This window comes from Colossoma macropomum, unplaced genomic scaffold (genome assembly GCF_904425465.1).
Source record: "Colossoma macropomum unplaced genomic scaffold, Colossoma_macropomum, whole genome shotgun sequence".
Lineage (NCBI taxonomy): Eukaryota > Metazoa > Chordata > Actinopteri > Characiformes > Serrasalmidae > Colossoma > Colossoma macropomum.
Genome location: NW_023494785.1, coordinates 45,642,121 through 45,657,120, shown reverse-complemented (window position 1 = coordinate 45,657,120; position 15,000 = coordinate 45,642,121). Strand labels below are relative to the sequence as shown.

General features: G+C 42.0%; 1 protein-coding gene across 1 annotated transcript in view; it reads left to right on the top strand.

Annotated features, from left to right (window-relative positions):
• Nucleotides 1-5,576: 5,576 nt before the first annotated feature.
• The window catches only part of fhod3b (formin homology 2 domain containing 3b), a 213,362-nt gene continuing 203,938 nt past the window's right edge, over nt 5,577-15,000 (top strand). The window contains 1 exon segment of the mRNA XM_036596455.1: nt 5,577-5,741. Within this exon segment, the coding sequence (XP_036452348.1) occupies nt 5,577-5,741 (165 nt within the window).

Below are 15,000 nucleotides of genomic sequence, written 5' to 3'. Positions count from 1 at the left end.
TCTGTTAGCATGCTGAAGCTAATTCTATGTTCTCTCAGAGAACCTGTAGAGAGGAGAATCACCACTCTGTAATGTCTTCTGGGTTTCTCAGACACTAGAGGGCGCTCCTGAGTGAGTCCAAAATGAATGTGTTGATATGGTGCATTTGAGCAAAATCATAGTTTATAAATGCTGAAACATTTTTAATGTAAAAGAATTCAATCATTTCCTGAACACAGAGCAGCATAAAACACTTTAACACTGCTGTTATATTTTTAAGAGCTTTTAAACTCGAGTTATAGGAGTTTAAAACGGCGCCTCATGAACGTTCATGACGTCAGTGAGTGCGAACAGCCAATGAGCTGCTCCGCTCGCCAACCAATCAGCGCTCAGTAGCAGTAATGCTAACCAATCAGCACTCAGTAGCAGTAGTGCTAACCAATTAGCACTCAGTAGCAGTAATGCTAACCAATAAGCTCTCAGTAGCAGTAATGCTAACCAGTCGGAGCTCAGTAGCAGTAATGCTGACCAATCAGCACTCAGTAGCAGTAATGCTAACCAATCAGCACTCAGTAGCAGTAATGCTAACCAATCAGTGCTCAGTAGCAGTAATGCTAACCAATCAGCGCTCAGTAGCAGTAATGCTAACCAATCAGTGCTCAGTAGCAGTAATGCTAACCAATCAGCGCTCAGTAGCAGTAATGCTAACCAATAAGCTCTCAGTAGCAGTAATGCTAACCAGTCGGAGCTCAGTAGCAGTAATGCTGACCAATCAGCACTCAGTAGCAGTAATGCTAACCAATTAGTGCTCAGTAGCAGTAATGCTAACCAATCAGCGCTCAGTAGCAGTAATGCTAACCAATCAGCGCTCAGTAGCAGTAATGTTAACCAATCAGCTCTCAGTAGCAGTAATGCTAACCAATTAGCGCTCAATAGCAGTAACGCTAACCAATCAGCGCTCAGTAGCAGTAACGCTAACCAATCAGCGCTCAGTAGCAGTAATGCTAACCAATCAGCGCTCAGTAGCAGTAATGTTAACCAATCAGCTCTCAGTAGCAGTAATGCTAACCAATTAGCGCTCAATAGCAGTAACGCTAACCAATCAGCGCTCAGTAGCAGTAACGCTAACCAATCAGCGCTCAGTAGCAGTAATGCTAACCAATCAGCTCTCAGTAGCAGTAACGCTAACCAATCAGCGCTCAGTAGCAGTAATGCTAACCAGTCAGCTCTCAGTAGCAGTAACGCTAACCAGTCAGCGCTCAGTAGCAGTAATGCTAACCAATCAGCTCTCAGTAGCAGTAACGCTAACCAATCAGTGCTCAGTAGCAGTAACGCTAACCAGTCAGCGCTCAGTAGCAGTAATGCTAACCAATCAGCTCTCAGTAGCAGCAAACTCAGTCTAAAATGTTCTAACTACAGCTAGCTCTGTGTTCTCCCTGAGCAGTAAGTAACACTTTGGTGCTCACTGTTAGGAGCTGATTGCTAATTCTGTAATGCTCACTCTTAACATACCTCTTTCTGCCTGCACTGCTCACTAACAGTGACAGGCTACCCAGACAGCAGACACTCCTGGGCCGATTCCGGCTTTGTTCTGATTAGATGTCAGGCGTTCGGGCCCGATGCTGTTCAGTTGCCTACAGTTTTGCGTCGTGTCTATCTTTGTGGGCCAATCCTGTCATTAATGTTGTGGACAGACAATGTAGCTGGGCCAGATTCATTAGTTCTGCCCACTTTACAGTGTGTGGGCCAGATCCGGGACGGGGACCCAGACATACTGGGCCAGAACAAACCTGAGGCTGTTTGTGACCCAGACAAATTTTGCTAATTGCTAGCTATAATTAATAAAGGTGACATGCACAATTAGCCTGACTGTCTTTGTTATGGGGGCCCCTGGTGGCAGAGGCCTTGAAATGCAGCCCTAATAAAGCCTTAAGATGCAATACTGCCAGTAAATTCAACAGCAGCCGTGACTCATTGGTCATTAATCTGAATTCTGATAATCAGATCCATCAGCCAGACTGGGGACACACTTTCTGTTTGCTGGAGCTGACAGCGATCTGTAAAAGGCCTTTACAAAATAGTCCCCAAAGAAAACTTATTATTTCAGATTTTCCACTAGGAGCATGTTTACCCCTGAGTTACATCGCCTTTCCTTTAACAGCTCTTAACAATCATTTAGAGACTGCAAAAATATTGATTTCCCCTTTAATGTTTCTGTGTAAGGTAATAAGCATTTTATTTCATGTTAGTGATCTGGTCACTGCAGTTTGATTAATCTCTTGATAAATCAATGCTGCCCTCTGCTGCTGACATGTGGTGGTGACATTTGCAGAATTATTCAGTCATATAATAAAGAAGCAGCAGCTCTTTTTCTGGCTCTGTTCAGTTAGTAAATATAAATAAATAAATAAATAAATAAATGACCCAACAAAACTACAGCTGTGCTCACAGAAAAGCTGCTGGTATAATCTTGCATTAAAAGTTCAAAAGTTTTCATGCAATATAAGCTTATTTAACATATATCGCTGCTGTCTGAGCAAAACTTCATATCTCCAAAGTGGTAACTTTACAGGAGAAGGAAAAACATACTGCACTTTTAACGTAAGTCAATGGAGCCAGATGTCTTTTCCAAGTCATTTTGCCTGAAGCTTTGAAAATATTTTATTCGTTTCTTATCATGTTATCACTTACACGTTGGTTGCTAAACACAATGAGATAACAACATTCACAAAGCACATTTTGTGCCACAGTACCAGTTTTGTTCATGCACCACAGCTGTAATTTCAGTCAGATATAAACAGACATTACACAATGTTTTCAACTGAAACTCCACTGTATAAAACTAAATCTGTTTAGATTCATCTTTTATACAGTGGAGTTTCAGTTGAAAACATTCTGTAATTTTTGTTTATGCATCTGAGGATTGAAATTCTAAATGACTGATCAACAACAGTATTTATTTAAATATGTTTTTAAATATGTTTGGATTACATGTCCAAAAGTCTCTGGACAGTCCTTCTACTGAGTGAATTCAGTGACTCACCCAATGCTGGTACAGCTTTAATCTCCCTAGAAAATCTCTGACCAACTGAATGAGACGCTCTGGAGCAGCTGCACATGATCCTAAGGTCTCCATGCCCAATGCCAAGATTGGGCACCCTGTAGATGTGAAGTCAGAGACGATAGCTCATCTGCTGCTGCACAGTTTGTGTTGGTCATCCTCTAGTCCTTCATCAGTGGTCACAGGACGCTGCCCACAGGACGCTGTCGGCTGGATATTTTTGGTTGGTGGACTATTCTCAGTCCAGCAGCGACACTGAGGTGTTTAAAAACTCCAGCAGCACTGCTGTGTCTGATCCACTCAGTCAGTGTTACTACAGTGCTGAGAATGACCCACCACCCAAATAGTACCTGCTCTGTGAGGGTCCATGGGGGTCCTGACCACTGAAGAACAGGGTAAAAGGGGGCTAACAAAGTATCAGAGAAACAGATGGACTACAGTCTGTAACTGTAGAACTACAGAGTGAAACTATACGGTCAGTGGAGCATAAAATGGACAATGAGTGTATATTAATGTTCATATCAATGTTTTTTCCATATATATTAGTGTCCGTGAATAAAATTATAGAATTCTAAGTAACTATGCATAAATCATTGTGTGCATAACAATATATATCTATGCCAGTGTCTATCACCATGACCACAGACTGCTTTATGACTTTTATTTTCTTTACAATAGCATTTAATAAACTTTTATTCCATTTCATTTATTCATTTTTGCACATAAAGCAGTCTGAGGCAGATTTGGGCTTCTAAGCAGGATGAGGCCTGGTTTGTGTAGGGAGACTTGATTCACTGAGTCATGTGGAGGCTGAAATGCTTCTTTAGCGGTGTGAATAAGCTTTTTGAAAATATCCTCCTGTCAACCAAAGTGAAATTCCCTCTGTTCAGCCAGCTTCCTCCAAAAAAACCTCGATTTTTCGTCCAGCAGTCTTTTTTTCCTGAGCGAGTTCAGATATACCGTCGCTAGGGGGCGCCAAAGTTCAGTTTGTGGAGGCCACCGCATTGTGATGGAAAGTTTGATTCCCTTCACCGAACCGATTCTCTTAAACTGCACGTTCCGATGAACCGAGCGTCTAGACGAGTGCTGAGTCAATTGATTCAGAAGTGAGTGACGTCTCAGCTGCTGCGTTTAGGAGTTCAGCGAGTCTGATTTCGCTCATTATTACTAAAACACTCATATTTTTAAGTCACCGTGAGGTGTTTTAGTAGTTTTTAGCTGTGAAATATTAATATTATGAGTCTTCGACCTATAAAGAGACCCAAATATGGCAACAGTGGGTACAAAATATAATTATGTCAACAAGTCTTGTTGGAACCGCAGGCGCCGGAATGTAAAACTGCTGCACCATTTAACAAGAAGCCAACCTATTCTTCTATACAGTGAAGTTTAAATAATAAAAAAAAACTTTTATGCATCTAAAGATTGATATTAAGCTGTGCTGCATGAACAAAACTGGTATTTGAACGCAAAATGTGCTTCACACGTCAGTCTCTCATTACGTTTAGCCGCCAGTGTGTATGTGATAACATCCCTGATGAAAAACCCATAGAAACCATCACGTGTTTGTGTTGGTTGCTGAAGGTTTTGGCTTTTTTGATGGGTTGATATCACAGTGTAAAGATCCTAATGGTTTATCAGGTGACCAATAACTGATTCTAAATACATCTGATGGCTTTCTAATGGGTTCTAAAGGTGTTTTACGGGAAAATGATGGCCACTATTGGAAATCATTGAGCCAATTCCCATTGGAAAGCAAAATTATTAGGTTTTAATCATAATAGTATTTAATATTTTCCATGCCTAAGGCCAAAAATGTGCACATATATATCCAAAAATCCACCTGTATCTGCAGAAACACACGTTTGTAAGTGTGTACACTAAATATAGTCTATATATACATATGATTTTTTTTTCAAAATTCTCCCATGATTCTGATGTAAACAGAGTCATTCAGAGTGTTTTGGTGTGAACTGCTTCACTACATTTACTTAGCAAGCTTACGTTGCATGAAAGCTCCAGCCTTATCCAAACGACTCATTCGAATCGGTTCGTGAGTCGGTTCGCACGAAGCGGTTTCGGAGCTGGAGGGAGTCCCCCAGCTTCTCTGAAGCAAAAGCAGATCTGCTGCAGACATCAGCTGTCCCGAGCGTCCAGTCTGCCTCAGCACCTCGCCTGCCCGCTATGCCCTTGGACACTGCTGCCCCTCCTCCTGAGAAAGCGCTGCTGGAGAACCCAGGAGAACATTAAAGCCCTAAAGCTGGAGCAGACCTGCAGGGGAAGAAGAAGGACGGAGGGGTTGTTTGTTTTGACTGAAGACTTTTAGAAACCGTAACTTCTTCTGCTCCTTCATCTCTGGGCGCCTATGAGCTGACGCGAGCTCACAGTGCAGGACTCCTTAAGGTTCCTAAGGTTCTTGAAGGCTCTGCCGGTGGACCGTTTCTGCTTCTCGCTTAGGCTGTGACGACTGAGGAGCTTTTTCCCCCCGCATTTACGCTTTTGCACCTCCTAAAAAACCCACTTGCATGGATGTATCATGGCCACGTTTGTATGCAGGGTGCAGTTCTTAGATGATACTGATCCATTCAACAGCACCAATTTTCCGGAGCCCACCAGACCACCTCTGTTCACCTTCAGAGAGGATATCCCGCTCATAAACCAGATAGCAGGGGTGCACAGACTTCTCAAGGCTCCACAAAAGGTATGGTGGTATTAACTTCATTGCTCCCCAGTGGAGAACCCAAACAACAAAGTGTGGGATTGTGTTTTTTGTTCTCAAAGTTCTCAAAGCTTGACTGTTGTGGTGCTGTAGACTTGCTTAGAGCCAGCTGATGTATGCATTTCTGACCTCGGCTGACGCCTTGCTGCAGTGTTGCACCATTCTATAGCAGCTACTAGATGTTCCTCAGAGGTTCTAGAGCTACACTATGCAGTCTAATAACAGGATGCAGAAGTTGTTCAGTGTAACAAACAAAGTTCTGCCCCATTAAAGGATGTGTAGCCTTGCCCATTGCAGTTTAAACATGTTTACAAGCCGTTTGCATGCAAGAAACACATCAAAATAACCCAAAGGAATTGGTGCTCTGGAGGCCTGCAGCTCTAGAAGTCTCCTGCAGAAACCTTTCCAGAGCGCTGTCTGACTGCAGCCTAATTGTAGTCCATTTACAGCACATAAACAAAGCATTATTCCCCGAGCTGGTTTTAGGAGTGGTGCTGTTGTGGTACTGTGGAATGTCCGGCAGCTGAGGACCATGCCTGGGTGGTAGAAGTGAGCTCAGGAATCTGCAGCTGTCATCGGCACTGCTGATGTCCACTCTGATGAGCCTAGCTCTCCTCTAGAAGATCGGGTCTCCTCAGGTGACCGACGTGTCCACAGCTTTGAAGGCCAAATCATTTCACACCAATTCTTTGGCCCTAAGAAGCTTCTCCTTTGGTCATAACAGACCTTAAAAGAGCCACGTGGCTCGTCACAACATTGGAATGGGAAGTTCTTCTGGAATGAGGAGATCCACCTGCTCTAGAGGAGACACTTTCCCAGGGGCTCGTCATCATGGCGTTACGTTTATATCATCATGCAAATGCAGCGTTCTAAGTAATATTCAAATCTAGTCTAGCTTGATCTTTCTAGAAGACTTGTTTCGCAGATAACTGTGGTGGAACAGAGATTTGCATTTTTCTGCTGGTGATCCAGCCTGGAACCAGCTTTCCAGCGGAAACCTAGTGCTTCAGCAGCTCATGTGTTATTCTTAGAGGCTACACCACCACTCTGAAAAGGTTCTACAATGCTCTGACTGGTGAATCTCTGAGTGATGCCAGCAGAGAAGTACTTTTAGAGCCATTTTTGTGAGTGAAAAGAGTTTTATTTATTAGGTTTAAGGGTTCTTCCTAGAACCTTTACATCATGAGTGGAAGTTCTGCTTTAAAAAGGTTCATTTACAAACATGGTTCTCCAAAGAAGCATCCATTCAAAGGTTTTTTAGGGAACCAAAAGTAGTCCTTTTATGGCATTGCATTGCACAAGGGAGCTTTATTTTTAAGTGCACTATAATTAATAATCAATAATAAAAGTTTTCTCTGCTTTCTGCTTCTGAGATCCATGTGGAAAACATTACACTGTATGCAGATACGTCTTCTTTGTAAGCTAGTTTTTGTATTGATGCTGTTGATAATTGGCCGATATCAGAGTCTGAAGTCTGGACTGTCAAACCGATTTGCAGCTCAGCACTTACAGAGTGTAATTGACGTTAGGCTGCACTTGACACGTTCACATTTTGGCATTTTTCTACGTGGTATTGTGTGTTGACATGTTACTGGGTGATTTTGGTGTAAATTTAGATAAATTACTATCTTGACAGTTGACTTGACAGCTGCCCCAGGTGGCTGATAAGGTGATGCTAGGCTGTCAGTGCTGCCCCAGGTGGCTACTAAGGTGATGCTAGGCTGTCAGTGTTGTCCCGGGTGGCTAATAAGGTGATGCTAGGCTGTCAAAGCTGTCCTAGATGGCTACTAAGGTGTTGCTAGGCTGCTGATGCGGTCACAGGTGGCTGCTAAGGTGATGCTACGCTGTCAGTGCTGCCCCAGGTGGCTACTAAGGTGATGCTAGGCTGCTGATGCTGCCCCAGGTGGCTAATAAGGTGATGGTAGGCTGTCAAAGCTGTCCTAGATGGCTGCTAAGGTGTTGCTAGGCTGCTGATGCTGCCCCAGGTGGCTACTAAGGTGTTGCTAGGCTGCTGATGCTGCCCCAGGTGGCTGCTAAGGTGTTGCTAGGCTGCTGATGCTGCCCCAGGTGGCTGCTAAGGTGTTGCCAGGCTGCTGATGCTGCCCCAGGTGGCTGCTAAGGTGTTGTTAGGCTGCTGATGCTGCCCCAGGTGGCTGCTAATTGTCATATCATGATACATAGAGACTTTTGACAGAGACAAATTGAATTTCGTGATGAGTATTGAGTGTCGTGAAAAGGTCTTTATGCATTGTGATCTGGTATTTTTGCCGTATCGCTCACCACTACATGTAATCCAGCAAGAGTTTAGTGAAAATAGTGCAGGCCTTGTCACATTATTGGTTTACCAATACATCTTTAGTGTATTATGTCTCAATATATTGGAATATAAGCACATTATTAGCATTTTATCCGTATCATGCAGCCAGTCAGTTATAATCATTTTAGTAAACAGCCATTCTCTGAGAAAAGAGCCTCACTGCGTTGCTCAGGGTGACTGGTATGTTTTGATCATCTGCACAGAGTGTATTACTCACTCTGGAATGTGTGGTCTGCCTCTGAATGGACACCACCGTGTCACCTTGTATTTGTTGCCGTGTCATGATTGTGATGATGTCATCCCAAACAGTGTGTGCGTCTCCTGCCATTGGATTCAATGAACGTGGTAGCTGTATTTCTCTTGCATGAGGCTTGATGCAGTCATTTTATCACTACCTCACTGTGGCCTCCTGCTTCATTTCTTGTCTGTTCACCACTTTCAAATGGCTTTAAGAGGAATTCCTATCAGTGCATATATGCGTATATGTGGTCTAACAGTGGAGGAGCTAGAGCAGTGTTTGATTATGGGCCTTTGCATACTCCACATAGCTGATATGTTTATATTTTCCACATGTATGCCAAGCACCTGTGTTCATTTATCTCCAGCGCTGCAGAGAGAGGGAATGTTTTGGTCTGCTGGGGCTCCGCGTTTCTGCCGAGGCTTCTGCGGGACCTTCCAGAGCCCGTCGTGTTCTCTGTGTGGTTTGGAGAGTTCATAAGCCTCCGTAAGCCCTTCGTGACAACTGCAGAAACATTTATAGATGCTTATTTCATTCATTTGCCAACAATAAGTCAAGTTGAAGTCTTTACATTAGGTTGTTTTAAAGAATTCAGATTTAAAGAAGCAATATGTTAGATGCAAATTCATGACGTCAGTAGACCAATAGATTGGGATGCTTTGGAGCAGCCGCACATGATGCTAAGGTCACCATGCCCAGTGCCAGTTGTGGGCACTATTGATAATATTGCGGGTCTTTAATGTTGGTCGTTATTGTCAGTCAGTCAGGCCCAGCTTGGCATTGTCAAGCAGCGTTCTCTGGAGTGATGGCGCTCCATCCAGTTCCTTTGGGATGAGTTAGAGATCCAGAACTGACCATCCAACACCAGTACCTGACCTCACTAATGCTCAATCAAATCCTCACAGCAGTGTTCAACATCTAGAGAGGATAAGAGTGAAATAACGAATTAACCCAGTACGTATTTCACTCACTAGTATCAATACAATTTATAATACTGTACTGCAGCGTATCGTATCATTTCCGTCCACCAGCTTTTTGTGAATTTTGGACGAGGTGTAAAAGTTAGAATATTGCTAAAGCCGAAGCGTAAAAAGGGGGTTTTTGGAATAAACGATGACCTATCATGTCCCATGATTCCTTGATCTCTACAGATGGTCCGATTGCGGTGCAGAGCTTTTCGAGGTTTGTTTTAGACATTCTGAAACACTGATCAGAGCATTAAAAACACCTCTGCACATTGAGCTCCAGAACCGTCTGGTGTGTTCTCAGATGCGAGCTGGACGTCATCTGAGATTTCCGCCCTTGTTAGGTGGTCACTGCTCATCCTGGCCGGCGACTCTGAGCTGCAAACAACACGGCCAAAAAAGGTTGTAAAGATGATTCTACTTAAAGCAGAAACTGAGTTAAATCTCTCCATCTTGGTTGTTTTGATGCTGCTCCTAATCACGGTCGCCTACGTCATCTAACGTTTCTTCACACTGGAGTGAATAGAAACACAGCTTTTTGTTTCAGATGTTGTACTCATGTTGCATTTTTATGTTGGATGCTGTAATTAACTTAAATTTGAAACGTTAACATAAGGCACGTATTGAAAGTATCGTATCGGATCAGATTCTGAATTCTGTGTATCGTTACAGCCCTTCTTGCTTACTGCTTTTATAATCTGAGCCTGACCAGCTTAACAACAGCCCGATGTCACGCAGGGGAATGCAAAAAATAGGCCGTTCTCGTCTCGAGAGAAAACAACAACAAACGTGGCAACTGCAGATTGTTTTCAGATTGATGTGGTCAGCTGCTGCGCTGACGGGCAGATGCTAAACGCTCAGTTAGCGTGTGAGCTCATCTCTCCGGCCCGTCTGGACGCCGCAGTGTTTCCTCTGCGCTGCTGAGAGGGGTGAGCCGGGTCGCTCGCAGTGCTGACTGCTGCATTGCAGTGGCTCTGGGAAGCTGGTTAAGCATGTTTGTTGTTTTATTGCTGCGTGTGTATCTGTTGCTGGCTGTCAGTCAGGGGGGCTACTGTGGACCCTCTGGTGTTGTGGTCAGAGGGAACAGCAGGGGCTTAAGGAGACATCTAATGAGCTCTGTTTAACCTGATTTAAGTGGGCCGAGAAAAGAACAGATGGAACCCGGTGTTAAAGTACACGCTTAAAAAAGATGGTTCTTCAAGGGTTCTGTAGTAAAGACAGTGGATCCAAAGAACGATTTTCCTGATTAAAAGTTTCTTTGCATGGTGAAATGGTTCTTCTTCAGAAGATGGTTCATTATAGAATCTTTTTGAAAAGGGTTCTATATAGCACCAAAAAGGGTTCTTCTATTGTGACGATGTCAAGCTTGTAACAACAGACGCACCCTTTTAGGTGCTATATAGAGCCATTTTCGAAAAGGTTCTATACAGAACCATATACAACACATTCTCCATCAAGCTGAAGAACAATTTCACCATACAGAAAACCATTTAAGCATGAAATGGTTCTATATAGTACTCATAGTTCTAAATAGAACCATTGCCTTTACTAAAGAACCTTTGAAGAACCATCTTTTTTAAGAGTGTTCTCAGCACTGATGTAGTTTTTTGACTGTTACTTTTGCACTTTGTATACAAGGTTGACAACATAACAATAGAAAGACCCTTTTTTGTGCTGTATAGAACCTTTTGACCATGCAGAGAACCGTTCAATCATGCAGATGGTTCTTTGAGTGTGCATGGTTCTATATAGAAGTGTTATCGTTACTGAAGAACCCTTGAAGGACCATCTTCTTCTTTAAGAGTGTAGTGCTTATTTTTAGCGGAGTATAAAGTGTTTTTCACGTTTATTATAACGCGCTCTCCGTCAGATGCGGCCTGTCGCTGAGGTTCTCCTCTCTTTTTGTTCGGGGAACCTTTTCTGTCTACACATGAATTTTGCCGAAATTACAGAGTCCAGTAATGAGGAGTTATGTTAAATGCTGTAAAATATAGGCTAGGCCTTCACGTCTGTGGCTGCAGACTGGATTAGCCTTAGACATTGTTGTGTTGAGCTGAGGTTTTGCAGCTCGGCGGCTGTTTCTCCGCGCCGTCTGGCCTCCGAGCTCTCAGGCCTCCTCTCGGTCCTGCTGCGGCCCCTTCCATGCAAACTGGTGCTTTTTAATGAGCGCGCTAATTGAGCGCTGCGTGTTTGGATGGAGGCCGCAGTCCTCGTTTATCCACTAAAACAAGACAGGAGCTCGTATTCCGTGTTAACGCAAGCAAAACTGCAGCTGCACTTTCACTCATTTAGTGGGAACACAATGTCTGTCACAGTCAGGCCGACTAACAGAGTCACGCTTTAGCTGCTGATCTCAGGACCCTGCAGGACTGACGCTCTGACACTGAAGCAGCTTCCTTGGTTAATGTATCTGTTTGCTTTCCTCAGTGAGGCTGAACATCTTCTCAGACCTGCAGCGGCGCAATTCATCAACCTAAGAATCGTGATGTGTTTTAAAATGTCTTAAAGTATCATAATGTTCACTTTAATTACTGAATAATAACATTCAGCCCCACCTGATCATGATTCGTAGTGGATCCTGAAAAATCCGTAATAGATACTGAATAATTCATAGTAGTTAATGAATAATTCATAGTGGATACTTAATAATTCATAGTAGATACTGAATAATTCATAGTAGTCAATGAATAATTCATAGTACAAACTGAATAATTCATAGTGGATAATGAATAATTCATATTAGTTAATGAATAATTCATAGTTGATACTGAATAATTCATAGTAGATACTGAATAATTCATAGTGGATACTGAATAATTCATAGTAGTTAATGAATAATTCATAGTTGATACTGAATAATTCATAGTGGATACTGAATAATTCATAGTGGATACTGAATAATTCATAGTAGTTAATGAATAATTCATAGTGGATACTGAATAATTCATAGTAGATACTGAATAATTCATAGTGGATACTGAATAATTCATAGTAGATACTGAATAATTCATAGTGGATACTGAATAATTCATAGTAGATACTGAATAATTCGTAGTGGATACTGAATAATTCATAGTAGTTAATGAATAATTTGTAGTGGATACTGAATAATTCGTAGTGGATACTGAATAATTCATAGTAGTTAATGAATAATTCATAGTGGATACTGAATAATTCATAGTAGATACTGAATAATTCATAGTGGATACTGAATAATTCATAGTAGATACTGAATAATTCATAGTAGTTAATGAATAATTCATAGTGGATACTGAATAATTCATAGTAGTTAATGAATAATTCATAGTGGATACTGAATAATTCATAGTAGATACTGAATAATTCATAGTGGATACTGAATAATTCATAGTAGATACTGAATAATTCATAGTGGATACTGAATAATTCATAGTAGATACTGAATAATTCGTAGTGGATACTGAATAATTCGTAGTAGTTAATGAATAATTCGTAGTGGATACTGAATAATTCGTAGTGGATACTGAATAATTCATAGTGGATACTGAATAATTCATAGTAGTTAATGAATAATTCGTAGTGGATACTGAATAATTCGTAGTGGATACTGAATAATTCGTAGTGGATACTGAATAATTCATAGTAGTTAATGAATAATTCGTAGTAGATACTGAATAATTCATAGTGGATACTGAATAATTCATAGTGGATACTGAATTAGGCTCCCTATAGGAAAATGGGCTACGTTGCAGTTTGCTGTCAGTGAATTTCAACATTTAAATAGAACCAGATTTTGCATATACAGTGTGTTGTGAGTGTTAGAGTGCTGTGTGAAGTAAATAAATGAGAGACTGTACAGTGTTTATTGTGTACAGAGTGTAAACACAGCGGTGTGTTGTGGTGATGTCAGTGCGAGGGCTGTGTCAGTGTGTTCTGAGCGTGGTGCTGAATGTGGGGACGTGCAGAACGCAGTCGGTTCCCACTGACTTCTTTATTTTTAGCGTGTTCCAGCCTCTGGCCGAGCGCGGCTGCCCGGTGCTGTGCTGTGTGGTTACGGGAGAGGCCAGGCCCGGTCCACTTTCGGCTCAGGGCCACCGGGTCAGAGCCTGGGTGGAGCCGCAGAGACGCTAACGTTAATCCAGCAGGCCTGTACTCCGATTAGCATCTCTCTCCCTCTCTCTCTCTCTCCTCTCTCTCTCTCTCTCTCTCTGATCTGGAAACCTTTCACTCTGTACAGAGTTACTGTCTGTGTGGATACAAAAGAGAGAGAGAGAGAGAAAGAAAGACAGTAAGAGAGGATAAGAGAAGAGGAGAAAGAAAGAAAAAGTAAGAAAGAAAGAAAAAAGAAAGAAAGAAAGAGAAAGAAAGAATAACAGAGAAATAAACAAGAGAGAGAACGAGTGAGTGGTAAGAAAGAGAAACAAGAGAGAGAGCAAAAGCAAAACACAAAGAGTGGAGCGAGAGAGACAGGGAGACCGTGTGTGTGAAACTGGACACAGGCTGGACTCTGCGCTGGTGACTCGGTGCTGGTGACTCTGTGCTGGTGACTCTGTGCTGGTGACTCTGCGCTGGTGACTCTGTGCTGGTGACTCTGCGCTGGTGACTCGTGCTGGTGACTCTGCGCTGGTGACTCGGTGCTGGTGATTTGGTGGTGATTGAGGAGTTTGGGATTCTCTGCTGTGTTCAATTCAGGTTAATAGCTGTTGGTCCTGTGTTCTGCACTCTGTGAGGGCCGAGACGCTGACCTCTCCCTCTGGACATGTGGAGGGCAGATCAGATATATCTGTGTCTCGGTCAGAGAGGCTGATGATGTCATTGTGAGGTGAACCTGGCGAACCTCTCACCATCACCATTACAAAAACACAGAGCGTGTGTTAGAGCTGAGGAATGACCGCTCGCCTCACTCTGACGCTCTGATGTGGAGCACATGGTCAGCACTGCAGTGTGCAGCTCCTTTGTGGTCGGCACCTTCTAAATGTGGCCCATATGTCAAAAATATGACATCATAAGACACATGTCTCACAACTTTTAGGTTTTTTGAGATTTGTCAGTTGAAATCGATTATAATTATATTTTTTGGGGCAAAATAAAATTCTCAGGTTATTTTTCAGTGTAAAAATATAAATCTGAATAAATAGTGTAATGTTTTTATTGTCTGTATTCTGTACTTTTAGAAGTGATTCTGAATCAAACCAAAATTCCCAAACCATATTGAATCATGACGAAGTTTGAGGTTATGTGATTCAAGGAATCATTTCCTTGTGATAAATCAAATAATTTTCTAAAGAATCATAATCTTACCTGAATCAAATTATGTTGAATTTTGAGGCTTAATTATGTGTTGAAATCAGTTCCTACAGAAACATTGATTACATGGTGCACAGAATCATTCCCAAAAGAATCAGAATCAAACTGAGTCATGGTGAAATTTGAAATACTGTGATGAATTGAATCTTTTTCAGAAGAATCATAATCAGTAATTGAGCAGAATTGTGGCATAATTTGAGATTTCATGAGGCACTGAATAATTTCCTAAAGATTAGTGATCAGACTGAATTGAATCATGGAGAAAATTCAGATTTTGTTTTATGCTGAATCATTTCCTAAAGAATCATAACTATAACTGAATCAGATCAAACCAAGGTGATTTTTGAGATTTTGTCACGTACTAAATCATTCCCTAAAGAACCACAACCACAAGGCATTGAATCATATCCTGAAGAATCATAATTACAATCAAAT